Raw genomic sequence first — 16886 nt, forward strand, 5'->3', positions numbered from 1 at the left:
TTTTCAGTGGAGCATCATAGCAGAGAATAGACTAGAATAGAAACAGTAAGGGTACATACTATTGCAGGTATGTACACACAGGATATACAATGTACTTCTCGCTATGGACCATAATCAAAGGTTGAAAGCTGCTGACTTATGGGGCCATTTGTGATTCTTTCCCTTCCTCCCCTTTAAACAGAAAAAAATGAAGACAACCCAGTACCACACTGCCTCCTGTTTTATTTTCCATAGAGCTGGCTTCCATCCATACCTCTTCTGGTCACAGCCATGCTGATTCCAGATCCCAGAGTTCAGGTTCTCAGGTCTGGGGTCCATGATGTCAGGTGAAGCCCCACCCACATCCTCCCTAGTGACCAACCCCTCACCCACTACAGTCTTATGGAGCCTCTGGCAACCAGGATGCTCTTCTTCCCTGAAAGAAGAAATTCAAGGATGAAATGCACACACTTCCATAGCCTCAGTCTCTCCCCCCACCCATGCCAAGATGCTAAAGGGGACCCTCATCTAGGTGGCCTGGAAAAGATGGCCACCAGCATACGGATGAGGAGAAAAATGGGGGATGACTACTCTGAATAAATGGTGTGGGAGTGAAGGAGATTCTGGAATTTGTAACGCTCCACCCCAGGAAACGACATTGTACCACTATCACACCATCACTCGTGGTTCATGGGTATCTCTCTACCCCAGACTTCAGAGGAGTCACTCAGCTCCTCTTTTCAGTCTCCATCCCATGTCAGCCCCTACCCTCTACCTGCTCACCAATTCCTGACTCCACCCAATGATTCCCCGTATGTGGCTTCTCAGTAACCTCACTTCAAATGCTCTATGCTGCACAGGGGTCCCCGAAACGAGACTCCAACTCTCATCCTTATGCCTCCTTTCCCAAGTCCTTTCTCCAAGCTGCTTCCTTCATCACCCTCAACCCACGACTCACAAGGGAGAAGTCCCAGACCCCTCAGGACCCAGGCTGCCTCACTCCTTCTGCTTGCTGAGAATTCGTAGCAGGATGTTGTATACATCTTGTTCCATGTAGCCCTGTAGGCGGCAGAAAAGAAAGAAAAGGAGATGAACAGAAAATGGGCAGAGATACAGTGGAATGCTGTTTGTTAAGTACAAGCCCTCACAGAACTTAACTTCTCCATGGCCGTTCCCTAATCTTTTCAAGGAAGATACTGACATCTACTTTCCAGGATTGCTGTGAGGGTTACAACTACGGATGTGAACAGAGCGCCTGATGTACCATAAATCTTCAGTTCCTTGTAGTGTTCCTAATAAAGAGGCAAGCCACCCACCTCTTCTCCCTTGGTGAGGGAGGGAACTGAGAAAGGGCGTAAGGGACAGGAAAATGCCTTACAGTAGATCGGGGAGTTGAAAGGGACGGGCAAATACCTCCTCCCCTGACATTCAACACACAACTCCTTTTGATCTACCTCATAAGATCCAGAGACCCGACACTAGAACATCTAAATTCCAGCTTTCCAAGAAATGGCAAGTATGAGCAGGTAAGAGAAGGGACCCCGAGGGTGAATGCCACAGCCCTTACCCAGCTCTCTGTCTCTCCCTCCCCCCATGCTCACCTGAGCAGCATTCAGCAGATGGTTCCTATAGGTGGAGATGATTTCCTCATGGTTCTTCTGGGAATCCTAGGAGTTAGCGTCAGTGGAGGTTATGTGCCTACCCTCCCACATTCACCCTGATCCCCCAAGTATGAGGAACAATCAAATGAAATGGTCAGCTGGGCCAGGTAGGCTCCCCGGGCTGTCACTGGCCCCGCCTGGACCACTGCCCGGCCTGCAATTCCCAGAATCTCTCCCACATACACATCATTTCCACTGTCCACCCTCTTCTCCAGCGGTGTCCATTTCCCTGAGGGCCAAACATACCTTTAGCTGCAGGGCAAGGCGAGCATTTTCTCCCCGAACTGCTAGGACTTCCTCTGAAAGGTGCTCCAGCTTTTTCAACAATTCCTTGATCTGAGTCCAAAAGGAAAGAAAGGGAACCAGTGAGACCCAAGTCATTTCCCACTGCACCAGCACCTAGGGTCAAGGTCAACTTCCTTTTATTGGGTACTTAACATGTGCCAGATACTTTTGCACAGTCTCATTTAATCCTCAAAGCAGCTCTAATTCTGTTCGGAGAAGAACAATGCTTCTCTGAGAAAAGTATTATTATTCACATTTTGTAGATAAGTAACCGGAGCTAAGTACTTTGTCAAAAATCATAAGGCTAGTAAGTGAGGAAATTACGATTTGGACCAAGATCTCAGAATTCATGATGTATGCTCTCAATTCTGTACGGGATCCTGACTTACTTCTGACTGCTGACCCCTGAGCGAAATAGAGATGAATTTTTGTGGTTTGTGAGGCTGGGGCACAAATGTGCTTAATGATAACCGGCAATGTTAGGAATGATGGTACCTTAGAAGAATAAAAATAGCTAACTTTGATGGAGTACTTACCATTTTTGAAAAATTATTCTGAGTATTTGAAAGGCAGTATCTTATTTACTTTAATCCTCATGACATAGATGAAATTATCCTCATTTTATAGATGAAAAAACTGAGGCTTAGCGACTCAAGACCTTCGATAACTCACCCAAGAGCATTCAGTAGGTTTTGAAATTGAAATTCAAACCCAGACAAGCTCAGTCCAGAGTCTATTTTCTTTTGCTCATTTGTCCTCTTTCATGTCATCCTTCAACACCAACACAGAATCCCTCCTTTTATTAGCCCCACCCCCCACTGATTCCCATGCTATATAATATTCCTTCTATTTTCAAGCACTCCATATTACGTAAAACATACACTCCCTATATTTTTGAATCATTCTAAATTTGATCGTGTACACAAATATTAATAAGAAGTCTGAATTCACTCATTTCACAGGTAGTTCTAGAATTATTAAATTCATTTATAAATTGATTTTTTTTTTAGAATTCATAAAACATGCCGACTAGAAACACGTAGACTGATGCTCACTTTTGGAGCAGTCAGCAGGAAACTCAGGTACCTAACACCGTGGTTTTCAAACTTTCTTTCTTCGCATTGGTGCCCCCTTTGTCAGTGGAAACCTTTCGTAGAACCTCCTCAGATTGAAGAGGGAGGGGAGAAGAGGGGCTATAGTCTGGTCTCCTTTTCTCCATCCATCAGCCCTTGAGTCACCTCCTCAGAACCTTAGCAAAACCACAGCAACCCACCATGTTATCAGACCTCTTCTCAGGCTAATAATACACGATTTAAGTCAAAATGCTAATAAACCATATACTCCACCAGTGGTAGCCCTGACCACACTGCTTCTGAAGCCAGAGTCCCAAAGTTTAATACCTAAGTCCCCTTCTCTCTTCTGTTGACACCTCACCTCTAATCTCAACCCCAAGTCCCCTCAGAGCCAGAGAACATAGTAAGGTGCTTGCAAATGATTGTTTGGGAGTATTAGTCTGACAACCAAAGGTAGATACAGGTAAGCAAACCCCTAAGCACAGAGAAACCTTCCCTGCTGCTCCCCACCGCTGCCTGGCCTGTTCACCTTGGCCTCCTTGCCCCGGCAAGCTTCCAGAAGATGCTCCACCTTCTCTTTCATCAGCTCCACTGTTTTCTCAAACTGCTCGGAGCGCCCACGCATCTCGCCGGCCTGACGCTCCTGCTCCACGGCCCTGGCGGCCAGATCCCCGTTCCTGCGACGCTCCTCGGCCACAGCCTCCCGCAGCCGGCCCATTTCCCGGCAGGCGGTGTTATACTTTTCCAGCAGAGCCTTGAGCTCCTGGCCCCAGGCCTGGGCCTGGGCCACCAGCGAGCCCCGCGTTTTCTCGTGCTGCCGCAGGCTGGCCACCTCGCGGGCCCTCAGCTCGGCCACTTCCTCCGTGGCCTGGTAGAGCAGCTGCTTCAGTTTCCCGATCTCCAGGCTCTTCCCGCTCATCGTGGCCTGAACGGCCCGCAGTTCGTCCTCCAGCTTCCCCAGGTCTTGCTCCAGAGCGGCCACTTCGGAGGATGCGGGGACCTTGGAGGAGGCGCCTGGCTCCCCGCGTAGGGCGGGGGACCCCCGCAGCCGCTGGTTTTCCTCCTCCAGCCGAGCGCGCACCTGTTGGGCCTCGCGGTGCCTGGCCACCAGGGCGCTGATGCAGGCCTGCAGCTCCTCCAGGGGCTCGGCCGCCTTGCCCCGGGCACGCCCCTTGCCCACCAGGTCTGCGGGCAGGCAGTCCCACAGCCCTCGGAGGCCACTGCTCTGGGAGGCCAGGCGCTTTCGCAGCTTCTCGGTGGCCTCCTTCTCCACCGCCAGTTCTTCTGTCAGCAGCCCCACGCTCCGTCGCAACTGCTGGAGCTGGACCTGCGCCTCCGGCTTGGGCACGAACTCCCGCTGCAGCCGCTGGCTCAGGGATTGCAGCTCCCCCTGCAACCGCTGCCGCTCGCGCCCCAGCTCTCCCAGCTCGTCCAGCAAATTACTGTTGCTCCGTCTCAGCGCCGACACCTCCTTCTCCAGCGGCCCCTTTGCCAGGCCTCCTCCTGGCATCTGTTCCCCACCAGGGGCCCCTAGAGGCTCCCCTCGAGCCCCAGGAGCCCCTTTCTCCCTCACTTCATCCTCTTTGGTGATGGTTTCTGGGCCTGCCTTCGGGGCTCCCTCTCTGGCTGCCTGGGCAGGAGCCTCAGGTTTTCCCTGTAGTCCTGCCTTTGCCCGATCCAGCCTCACCAGCACCCGCTCCAACCTGGCCTCCATCTTCTCCCAGGCAGCTGCTGCAGCCTCAGCCCGGGGCGTCCCCAGAGTTCCCTCTAGGACCAGGCTGGACAAAGCTCCCCGGGCAGCATCCTTTTCTCGCCACACGGCAGCCAGCTCCTCCCTCAGTTGTAGCAGGAGCTGGTTCGTGGCTGTTATGCCCACTGGCTCAGCGACTGCACCTGTTGGTTCAGCCCCTGCGGTCTGGGGCCTCTCCTTCTGGCCAGCAAGCAACTGGTCAGTATGATCAGGGCCAAGGGCCTGTCCACTGTTGGGGGTCAGCTGCTGGCCTGTAACTTTCCCTATGGTCTCAGACCTTGGCCTCTGGGGTGGCCCCTGTTCTTCTGCTTGGGACCTTCCGTGGGCTTCATAACGGATCTCTCCTGGGGCTGCATCTTCAGCCTCCTTGGGAGCGGCTGGGTTTGCTGTGGCTGCGGCTGCTGCCTGCTGCTGCTTCTTTAGCTCTTGTATGCGCTCAGCCAGCAGGTCCAGGGGACAACCCTGCTCCATGCCATCTCCTCCAGGACGGAGACCAGAAGCCTGCCCTCCTGGAGGGCTGGGCTCTTGGGATAGCAGGAGCCCCAGCTCCTGTACCTGCTCCCGAATCTGGTTCTCCAGGCCCACGTAGGCGGCAGCTTGAGCCTTACATTCTTGTGTCTTTCGCGCCAACTCCTGCTCCAACTGAGCAACTTTCCTCTGCTCCTTCTCGTACTTCCACCTCCACTCCTCTGAGCATGGGTCTTCATCCTCCTCTTCCTCCTCCTGCTCCTCCTCGGGCTCTGCTTTCCATGAGCTCTTAGGCGGAGAGCCCACCTGAGGCTCCGATGGAGAGGCCTAGGTAGAAAACAGAACAGTGAAGTACAGCCAGGCAGCTCTCCTCACCCCAAGAGGGGCTTTCTTCTCTTAGACTGTCTCGACACCCCATGGATCACGGTCTGGGACAGACCCCAGTGGGATAGCCCGGGGTGCATCAGAAGGGGAGGCACTTAGGGTCTTACCTTAGATGCAGCATCTGGGTGTTGGACTAGCCCGTGACCTATACAAAAAGACATGGGGAAAATGAGGGCGGAGACAGGTCCCACATGCTTCTGGCCAACACTACGTCTTCAGACTCTCTGAGAGGAGTGGCCCTTCAGTGTCATAACCCTTACCACACACGTCTTCCTGGTGCCGGGAGCCACCCCTGTTCAGTGGGTCCCTAACTGTCCTGCCACCTTGGTTCCCTATCCCAGAGATGGGCCATCCCATTTGTTTTGTTCACTCACATATTGGACACTATGCCGGGCACTGTTATGGCACCAGGACAACAAGGGTGAGCAAAACAGAAATGGCCTGTCCCCTGAGGGGTTTACAGTCCACTAGGGAAGAGAGAGGTTGAGCAGCAAGTCACACAAAGAGATGTACAATTACAACTCAGAAACGCCAGCCTGAGTACCAGCCAGAGTTACTGTCTGTGACAGACACGGCTTCATTAGGAACTTGGAGATCATGCTTTTGGGAATTTGGGGTCGTCGCATAGTAGCAGCAATAACTAAGTAAACGCTCCGCCAAAGTGATAATTATTTGTCAGCTGGATCATTTCCATGGGACCAAATGGGATTCGGAGAAGCATCTTTGATTCTAAGGCTATCAAGGAGAGTCTTGAAGTTCCAAGAGAGAACTGGCTTTACCTCGTCGCTGCCTGCGGTTCAGGGCCTGCTGCAGCAGCCCCGAGAGGGCCTTGTCTTGGGTACGCAGACCGTAGTACAGCGCGTCATGCCCCATGCTGTCCACCGCCCCCGCATCGGCTCCATGGCTCAGGAGCAGTTCAGCCACCTCGGCACTGCCTTTCTCACAGGCCAGGATCAGAGCCGATCTGTGGGTTGGGACAAATCTGAGCATAGGCTTTCCCGGTGGAATCCAGGAGTCCTGGTTGCAGAAATTCCACTCACAGGGTCCGCTGTCACTCAGTGTGGGCAGGAGAACCACAGACCAACACGAGCCAATGACAAAGCATTAGGTGAGACCAGAACTTTTCAAATGTCATTACTTGGAGCCGCAGCATCAGAAAGCAAGGGGCCAATAGGAAGGGCTCCGTTTTCCTCTGCTGTATGTATTAAGGTTCTGCATAAATTCTTTATTGGAAAAAAGGATCCCATTGCTTAGAAGATGGTAGTTTGAAAACCAGTGAATTAAACTAATGTGTCCAGAGACATTGATTCTACTTTTGGAGTCACCTATGCTAGGAAGATGGTGGTGGCAGCAGCTGAATTAAAAAGTATAAGGAAAACTTTCTCAGCTCCCCAAGAGGGAAAGAAACAGCAAAGCAGCAGGCAGAGATCTTCTGAGTTACCGCGCAAAAGGAAGGAGACCAGGAACACAGAGACCACGCTGCCTTCTTACACACACACACACACACACACACACACACACACACACACACACACTTTGCCCTGGGGCTCCTTCCTAGATTGGTCGGGGTCTGGATTTGGGGGCAGGCTCACTTGTCATCTTTGTCTGTGATATTAACTCGGGCGCCTCTCTGCAGAAGCTGTGAGCAGATAGCTGCGTGACCACCCAGCGAGGCAATCATCAGGGGTGTACGTCCATCCTGCACAGATTGTGGGAAGGGGGTGCGTGAGAAGCCAGGGGGAGCCAGGGCTTTGACACAATCCTACCAACTTTCCTCTCCCCACACCTCGCCAGGAAAAAAAGCCCACATCCTGGGGCTAAATACTCCTTTTCAAAGGGTTAGAAGCAATCCAGAAGATGCCTCTTGCGGAGGAGCAGGAGGCCACAGAACTCGGCTGACCACGCTCAGAGTGAGCAGGAGCCTCCCCATGGAGGGCACTGCCCAGCTGCCCAGCTGACACTCACGTTATCCAGGACGTCCAGGAAGGCCTCGTGGTCACACAACAGGAGCACACTTGAGGCACAGCCAGAGGAGGCTGGGAGGGTTGAGGGATGGTGGGGTTAACGGGAAGCGAAGGACACCTAGTCAGACCCTGACCACCATGCCCTCCGACCCTGTCAGCGCTCAGCCCGGGCCTGCCCTTCCCTTTCCACCCTATGCTCCCTGCATCCGTGTTTCTCACCAGGCCCCTGGCACACACCTGCCCAGTGCAATGGACTCCGATTTTCCGCATCCACAGCGTCTTCATTGGCTCCATGCTGCAAAAAGCCACAAAGGGAAGCAGTGGGAGCATACTGTTAACACCTTCACCCCATTCCCACTGTTGGGTCACCAGCTCCCTCATTACCATGGGGAGGGGTGTGAGGACCATGGCTTTGGCCAATGACTAGGCACGCCCAATCCATTCCATGCCAATGACAGGCAGCCTTGAATTTCAGCCCTGGTTCTTAAACTTAGGGCCTGAGGAAAATCAGGTTATAGAGAAATACACATGCCAGGGAAAATAACACCTGAGTCCACGACTGGGACTTTAGGATCATAATTGGGAAACTTGGAAAGGGCTGGGAAGAACAAAAGCAGAACAGCCATTTGCACTGTTGCACTGTGTTTTTTGTACTTTTGGAGACACGCATAAATTGTCCACATGTCATTTCACATGTGTATTTCTATTTGTGCTCCTAGACTACCAATTCCTCAAAAACAGATAGTAAGATTTTGGTTTAATTTGAAAACCTCCACCTTCCTCTGCCTGTCCATCATCACAGCAGTTAGTCTTTGCAGAGCTCAGTATATACGTAGTGACTGACAGCCAGGCCGACCCTGGATACTCTGCCTGATGACCCGCCCCCAAGGACAGCATGAAGCATAGTGCTTGCGCACAGTAGCTGTTAAATACATGTTCATGAATTAATGAGCAAAGGATTACCAGCTTTGTTATTGGGGATGAGAGGGGAATGTTTGACCAAATATTGCTTGTGACTTCAAGACACAGGAGACTCTGGGTCCACTTTTTCCCTTCACAGGACTAGTATCGAGGGGTTGCTCATACCTGGAGCAGGACCTTGACACATTGTGGCTGGCAGGAGATGGTGGCCAAGTGCAAGGCGGTGCTTCCTGGAAAGAGAAAGAGGGGGAAAGGGAGATGGGTGGCCCCACACATGCCAATGACTCACTGGGAGGGAAGCAAGAGACGCACAGATAATCAGAGGGAGATTAGAGAGAGAAGCTCTCAGCCACACGGGGCCAGAAATTCCTGTTCCCCAGGTGCGTGGTACCTGGCGGAGGTGGGAGTGGGTAAGGTATACCCGGCCCTTCAGGGAACAGAACCCATGGAAGGGTGCTGACCAGAACTTATGAGGAGAGAAGCGGGGTGGTGGGGGGCTGCAGCTGGAACCCCCAGCACGGCCCAGCACCAGCGCCCACTGCTGCTGTGGAGGGAAAAGCAAGGGGCGCGGCTCAGGGCTCAGTCTAACTCACCGTCCTCATTCCTGCTGTTGATGTCGGCACCATTCGCAAGCAGTATGGTCAGACATTCTGTCAGGCCTTTGGAGGCCGCCAGATGAAACCTGCCAGAACCAAGGCCGAGAGGCAGAAAGATGAAGGGACCAGGAGAGGAGGAATGGGAGAATCTTAATAAGCACTGCCTGCTCTGCTCCCTCACCCCAAAGCCAATCCCAGAAGCAGAGAGTGAAGCACCCCTGGCCTGACTTTCTGAGAAAGAGAAGGCTATCTGGCTGACTGTCATCAAATAAGAGGAAGCTGGAAGCAAAGAGAGAAATAGGAGCTACAGATCTTAAGCAATCTCAGACTATTACAGGGGCGTCCAGGGAACCTGTCGCTCTGAGCACAGCACTCTTAGCAGCCGGGAAGTGTCACAGAAAGAGCCACCAGAGCAGAGGGCCGGACATTTGAAAGCTGACCTGGGCACAAAGGCTACTATCTCCCTTATGCTAATCACTCCTTCTTAGCCATGTGATTCTCCTGGCTACCACTTTATTCTGAATTTCCCAAGCACACACACACCCTCCTCGTACAATGAAGAAATACTCTATTCAGTGCATGTATCAGTTTTCTGTTGGTTTCGTGGGCTTTCGGCCCTTTTTTGGGCAGCTTTGTACGTCTGGGTTGTGAGGTGGGTAAAGCGGAGGGACAATACCTTCTTTCCTCACTCGTGCGGCACTTGATACGTAGCAAAGATTTATTAACACAAAAAGGGCGCTGAGGTTGTAGGCATCGTGTGGTCCTATATCATATTGGGGTTTGGGGCTTCCAAAGGGAACCCCATACCAAGGGGCAGGTGGGGACTTACTTACGGGGACTGGCCGTTGGAGTTGAGCTTGGTGGGTCGGGCAGACTTCCTGGAGGCCAGGGCAGCCACGCGTCCCACGTCCCCCCGCTGCACTGCTTCCAGCAGCTTCTGATCACGGCGGTTCCATTTCTCCACCTGGTCCAGAGCCACAAATTGTGTGAATATAGGGGGTGGGGATAGAGTGGAGAAAGAAAAGAAGAAGGAGTAGGTTAGGAAGATGCCAAGCGAGGGGAAAGGAACATCCCTGAGGTCCTTTCAATGTCCCACAAGTTCCTGAGACTTGATCTTTTAGTCTTTTTTAGGTGGGCCCGTTAGCGAGTCACCAACTCATGTGCCACTGAAGACTGGTGTCTGTGATTGGCAGCCCTGGACCAAAAGGTGCTGGGGCTACTGAATTAGAAGTCATTTGTGAGTGCTGAATGCAGAGTATTTCAAAGGTCTTTTTAACCGTCATTATGTTTATTGTTAGGTGCACAACCTCAGAGCAATCCCTGCCATGACGCCTTTCCCTTTTGCCTTCTAGGTCTTGCTGGAGCAAATTGAACCAAACTGACCACTCCTCCCAGGGCTCACATTGCCTCTCACCTTCCAACGCTGCTCTGCTTTTCCCCCCAGCTTTGTGAGGAATCAAAGCACTTAGCTTCAGGGCCCAACAAGGAGTCCAAATACCTAGTCATACCATCACTACCTATTGGCGTTGGGCCCCAAAACTGGGAGGAGAAGCATAGAGTTTCTGTTTTCCCATCTCATATCTATGCCCTTTACCTAGTTACTCTTCCCCTCCCATGGCAACAACAGCCAATGGGCAAAGGTAGGTCTCTAGCGAGGCCTGAGGAGACAGCAAGAGGCGTCTCCCCTTCTCCTCCCTAACCTCCCTTCTCTTTTCCTGGCAGCGAGCAGCTGTCCCAGACAACAGCCACACCTGGGCATGCATTGTTCTGTCATTCCGGCTTGACTTTTGCGGGAGGTGGGGCAATTGCAATAATTAGAAGTATCACCGGGTGTGAAAGCGAGAGTTGTGTAAAAACACCCAGAGCTGAAAGCACAGAAAAGGCTGGTTTGATCCAGAGAGGGGAAAGAAAAGGAAGAAAGCATGCAAAAATTTGTGGTAGGGTGAAAAGAGCCCTAGATGAATAGTTTGTCAGCAGGCCTGAGTTCAGGGTCCGGTTCAGCTACTTTCTCAGCTGTGTGACCTAGAGTAAACCATTAAACGCCTCTAACCCGGTTCCTCATCCATAAAATGTGGGAAATAATAACTACCTCATCATGTTGCGTATTAAATGAACTAAAGTATATAAAATCTCTTCGTAAACTGTGACGAACTATACAAGTATATGGCATCCTTATGACAAAACAGGGAGTGGTGGGGGATTGGTGGCTCATTGCATTTTATGAGGTGTCATCTCGACAAGGAAGAGGCCATGGGAGGAGGTGGAAAAAATTAGGGTCTATGGAAGCCGAATAACTCATTTCCAAGTACTGTTTACATAGCCAGGACAAATAACTCAGCAAAAACAGGGAAGATTTTAAGTGCCCCAACCATAAAATTATCTAGGGTAGATGGATTCTGAGGTTACTCTGGCACAGCACTGTAATCCCTTCTAGACCTTTCAAGTGTTTTTGCAGTCAGCCTCGCAACATCCCTAGAAAGTAGTTAGGGCTGATATTATTTTATGTACTTGACAGAAGTCACTGAAGCACACTGAGGTTGGATAACTGTCCAGAGTCATACCACAACATGGTGGGAAAATTGAGATTAGAACCCAGGCCACTTGATGGCCAATCTTGGTTCTTGATGCCAGATCATACTACTACAGAGCGATGGAAGACAGTTTACTTATTTCCAAACAGTCTAAGACTCCCTCCTGGGCAAAGCCGCCCACTCTCAGACGCTACTTTCTGCACGAGAGTCTCCAAACAGGTTAATTCTCAAAAGACAAAATAAGCAAAACGACTGCTCCACATACCAACAGACTGAGATGCAAGAATACATTATCCCATGTCCCTTGGGGGCCAGGTCACCCTGAGAAAAAGCAGAGAGCTAGAACGATGCCTCTGGCATAGGACACTGCCATCAGCTGACCTCAGGGTGAAGTCCTGTGTTTAAAATCCTGAATCTAACACTGTCTATCCTTGTGAATTTCAGCATGTAACAACTTCTCTGAACCTGTTTCCTAACGATATAATATCATATAAAGCACGTAGTACTGTGTCTGTCATATAGTAGGTGCACAATAAATGTTACTTCCAGTCTCCATCCTTCCTAGCCTTGCTGGGCACATTTTGGATGTTCCTGGGCTCAGGATTCTCCATCAGGGGAGTGGGAGGAAGGGATCTTGCTCAATCAGCCAATGCTTTACAGTCAGGCTTATGTGTAGATGGCACAAGTGCTTCTTAGCAATGTAGATACTTTTCTTTCCAGCTAGGTAGTTCTACATCTACCCGATTTACTTCCTATAATCTTGTTATACTAAGAAGAATTTACAAGAGGTGGTAATTCTTCATGACCAAACTTCTGCAGAGCTAGGGGGAAGAAGGACAGAGAGATGCTTCTAAATTCCAAGATCCGGTCCATTGCTCACTCAGCACCTCAGAAAAGGGGCACTGGATTACCATCACAGCCTCAAGGGAGCGATCGCCAAGTTAGTCAGCAGACTCCAATACAAGAATAAGCTGTGTATTTCTGTAGTCAAGATGAGGGGGCCTTTGTAGAAGTAATTGCAGCCTCTCTTTATCTCTGGCTGTGTGCCTGTAAACGTCCTATCAAGATGAAGCACACCAACAATAGAGAAAGAGTGGCTACCGCTGCAGGACAGGTGAATGGAAATGGAAAGGCTGCCCTGGAGGAACCAGGAGCTGACTCTCAAAATGTAACTGACATTCCTCTAAGCTGATCCAGGTCCAATTGTTTAAAGCTATTTTCTGGCTTACTTCCTACGTAGGCAGAATAAGCTAATATGTAAGATACCCTCAAAGGCATCCTCTACTTGACTAAAACAAAATGAGATGATAAGAGCTGGGTTTTTGTTTGTTTGTTGAATTGCCTATATGCTGGATGACTTAGATTACTTTTTAAATGATCACTGATCCTTCAGTCCTTATCTCAATTTGAGAGCGCAGGGCTCTGGCCCTGGACGCGGGTGGGAGTGGGGATGGGCTGGGGCAAACTTCCGTATGACAGGGAAGCCAGGCTTTGGGCGTGGCCAGGAAGGTTGTCACACTATTTCTCTGATGCACGGGTCCGGAGTGGTTAGCTACTCAGCGAGTGGAGAAATTTTTCATAAGAAGTATGGGGAAGTTTCATGAGGAAATAATTTGCAGCTGAAACTGGCCTATTTTCAAGCTTTTGGCAATCCCATCCTATCTTTCCAGCTGGATACTTCTAAACCCACTCAATTTATTTCTTATAATCTTGTACTAAAAAGAGCTTAGAATGGCTGGAAATTCTTCATGGCCAAAACTTTGTCGAGCTGGGGTAAAGGACAGAGGAAAACTTTCCAATTCCAACATTCAGGCCATGGCTCACCCCAGCATCTTGGAAAGGAGGCGCTGACCAAGGATTGGAGAATCAGAAAGAACAAAATAGTTTCCCCATTCCTAAGGAGCAGGCAGACTCCACAAACCTGAAAGGGAAGGGCAATGTGGGGGACTTTCAGTAACAAGAAGAGTCCACGCAAGTGAGAAAGTATTTATGAATTAAGACAGAGCCTGGGTAGCTTCTGTTTCTGGTACCACAGTTGATTGGTTGATCAACATGTGGAAACTAAGTGGAGACGCAAATGTAAGTGGGACAAGAACAGGCCTCAACAGAGTTCCTACTCTTGCCCCATAGCTCGCTTCCAGGCTTCTGTGGCCTGCCCGTGCAGAGGGCGCTAAGCATTCTTATGTTTGCCTATGAATGACATCACTAAGTCAGGTTAGGCTAAGCAGTATTGCTATAGGTTGCTGGCAATTTCACTTCTAAATGAGCCGTAATTCCAATCTCCACAGGAAAATGTCATCTCCAGATAGGGAGGGGGGGGTCTCTCTATAAGAGATCTTCAGAGAAGAATTTATACCCTCCCTGAGCCACACCTTCTGGAATCGTCTTCCTTATGCTTTGCTCTGGGAGAACATGGGGAGTAGAGGGACTTCTACTGGGAACTCGCAGAGTATATCCACTCTTCTCTTCTCCTCTCACATCACTTTTCCCCAACTCAGCGAAAGGAAGCAGAGGACGAGCCCTAAATAACGGGGAGAGGGTTTAGAATGAAGAAAGATTCTGGGGAGAAGCAGGCAGAAGGCCTTGACTGGCCCAAGAACCAGTCTGATGAGCAGACACTGCAGTGAACTGGCCAGGGTGGATTCTGCAGGCAACTTACCTATTTCCTTGGGGAGCAGCCAGGCAATTTTGCCTCCACTGGCAGTGCCTGTCAAGCCTGGCCAGATTGCAAGATTCACCCACAGAGGGCAGGCAGAAGGAGATCCGGGCAAAAGAGGGAAAAGTGGGACTGAAAAAACATTAGCCAGAGAGGGGCAGAGGTGGAAGGGGAGAACAGGAGAAGGCAGTTGTTGTGGGAGCACAGTTAGAAAGGTTTGGAGTGATGTCTGAGAGCCAGCGGTAATGATGAGGGAATGGGAGTGGAAGTGTCATGGGGTGAGATGGGTTCAGGGATTGAGAAGACCATGAAGAAGGGCTAGGGGAAGGCACGGGGCTGGGAGTATTTGTTAGGCTGAGAGGAAACAGCAAAGATAGGACCATATGGTAGGGCAGGGTTGTCAGGACAAAGCAGGGCTGGAAAATGGGACCATGAGACAGAATGGAATTTGGGGCTGAGCAGGGACTGGGGACAGGGCAGGTGCCTGAGGGTGGATCAGTACCGGGATGCAGAGCAAAAGTAGAGGACGGAGCCTTCAGGAGGGGGCAGGGGCTGCAGGAAACATCAGACATTGGGAACAAGAACAAGCCAAGGGAAAGGACCTCGGAGAAATCAGAGGTTAGTCTTGAGGAAGGCAGTACTGGCGAGCTGCATTGCGGGAGAGGAAGAGCTGGAAAACCACTAAAGAGAAAAGGCAATCGTACATAGAGATGGGATTCTTGACTTCTGCCACCACAGGGCTTGGAACCCAGCCCCATGCCCATCTCCCCAGACATTTTGGTACCTACCGCCACCTGTGAGCTGGAGCAGGAGAAGATGCGCTTCATGGCCGGTGCCAGGGCCAGGGCCACGGGGGGACGGGGACGCGTGGAGAGCGGGGCCAAAGGTTCCCAAACCCACTGAACTTGGTTGCGGCTGTGCAAGAGAGAGCTGTCAAAAGCAGAGCTGGACCCGCCCCAGGACCCGCCCCGCTCAATCAGACACAAGAATCTAAGGACTGGGCTTAAAACTCCGCCCCTGGCCCTGCCCTTCTCCGCCGTTGCACAGGCATAAAGCCTGCGGTCTCCGGCTGCAACAGGGGGCTCGGTCTCAAACCCCGCCCTCCACAACCGAACCAGCCAGGAGCTCCAACCTGCTCCATCTCAGTCGGAACCCGGCGGTCTCCAGCTGAAACTCCGCCCCCCAGCCCGCAGCTCCAGGCTGTAGCTCCGCCCCAAACCCCGCCTAAGCCCCGCCCCTCCGAGCGCCGCCGCAGGAGGCGAGCAGGTCCGGGCTTCTCCGCTTGCGCAGGGCACTCTTGACAACTGTCGCGTTTAACCGCCGGTGACGACGCTTTCATTATATGCAGAGACCTTTGGCCTACTTAGTTGCCAATACTTCCTCCCTCCCCCCACCCCATTCCCTGCCCCAAAAGCCACGCACAAAAGAGGATTTGAAGCGAACAGTTTGGAAACGAGAGGAGATGGCAACGGAGTGCTGAGCACAGAACCGAGCACCAACGATGCACGACCCGCCGCAACCTGGGGAACAAAAACTGAGGGAAAGTGGAACAAGCTTAATCTCCTAACACACCTGTAAATTAGAAAATGACAGGGGGGCGAGGAAAGAATTTTTACTTTAAGCACTCTCTCTTCTTTAAAAAAAAAAATCCACAAAACTGTGATGACTCTTTCCACTGCCCTTTCAATTCAGACTCTCGGCGTCCGTCGCAGCCAACTGGTCTCCTGGTCTCTCCCTCCTCACGGTAGCCAGAGCAAGCCCCTCAAACGCGTAAGAAAACCTACTGGATAAAGCTCAAAGTACCTGACCTGCACCCTGCCTTCTGCAGTCTCATGTCTCACGGCTTTCACGGCCGGGTGCTCAGGCTATTCTAACTCTTCCAGCTGCCTCCCCCACTGGTGATGGATCCTCCCTGGAATGCCTCCTCTCACACTTGGCGGCCCCTCCAGCCAAATGTGTGTTTTTTTCTGAAAAGTTTTCCCTCAAGACCCTGCCACCCCTGCCCAAAAAAGTGTGTCTCTTGTGTGTGACACACTTCCAAAACTGCTGTGTTGTATAGCAACCGCTTCTCTGTATTTGCCAGTATTTGTTTACATGTCTGTTTCCTCTACTAGACTGGGCTCTTTGATGGCAGGAGTTGTATTTTATTCTCCTTGCCTGGCACACATATTAGGTACTTGATGTCTGATGAGGGAAGGAAGGAAGGAAGGAAGGAAGGAAGGAAGGAAGGAAGGAAGGAAGGAAGGAAGGAAGGAAGGAAGGAGCAACAATGAGAAGGAAGGAACATTCGTGAGTCTGGGGACAGCCTGTGGTTTCTACAGTTGCTTCTCAAACTGGCCCCATTCCAAAGGAAGAGGTAACAGGCTTATAGAAAAATAGATTGGGGTTAGAGAAAGTCCCACTCTGGAGCTGAGGGATAGAGAGGGATCTTCAGGTGGACAAAAATATTACAAGTGCTCTTTTAATCATGTGGATAAAGAATTAGATGAACCAGTCCTCAAGGAAATCCATCTCCCTTTGGAGGCTGAGTGGGGTCGAGGAGGGGAGATCTGTCACCATAACCATGGCCTCGGTCCCAGCCCCAGAAACACTCCGCTCCACAAAGGTGAATCAAGCTA

At 51.1% G+C, this 16886-nt stretch overlaps 1 protein-coding gene across 1 annotated transcript; it reads right to left on the bottom strand.

Moving 5' to 3' along the window:
- Positions 1-202: 202 nt before the first annotated feature.
- ANKRD35 (ankyrin repeat domain 35) lies at positions 203-15322 on the bottom strand. The gene is made up of 14 exons (XM_019740076.2): positions 15057-15322; positions 9915-10045; positions 9079-9167; positions 8651-8715; positions 7802-7859; positions 7566-7636; positions 7193-7299; positions 6380-6564; positions 5708-5745; positions 3528-5543; positions 1887-1976; positions 1581-1646; positions 938-1038; positions 203-415 (listed from the first exon to the last, which is right to left on the bottom strand). The coding sequence occupies exons 1-13, from the start codon at positions 15093-15095 to the stop codon at positions 976-978; spliced, it is 3018 nt and encodes a 1005-aa protein (XP_019595635.2). The 5' UTR covers positions 15096-15322; the 3' UTR covers positions 203-415; positions 938-975.
- Positions 15323-16886: the final 1564 nt, after the last annotated feature.

The sequence above is a fragment of the Rhinolophus sinicus genome, linkage group LG14 (assembly GCF_036562045.2).
Source record: "Rhinolophus sinicus isolate RSC01 linkage group LG14, ASM3656204v1, whole genome shotgun sequence".
In the NCBI taxonomy this organism is placed as follows: Eukaryota; Metazoa; Chordata; class Mammalia; order Chiroptera; family Rhinolophidae; genus Rhinolophus; species Rhinolophus sinicus.

Bases quoted from the DNA above. Each gene is read 5' to 3' on its own strand.
- ANKRD35 (XM_019740076.2), bottom strand. From the start codon at position 15,095: ATGAAGCGCATCTTCTCCTGCTCCAGCTCACAGGTGGCG. The intron at 5,544-5,707 runs GTAAGACCCTAA...TTTTCTACCTAG, and splicing joins ACCCAGATGCTGCATCTAAG to GCCTCTCCATCGGAGCCTCA. The intron at 1,977-3,527 runs GTGAACAGGCCA...TTTTGGACTCAG, and splicing joins GCCGGGGCAAGGAGGCCAAG to ATCAAGGAATTGTTGAAAAA.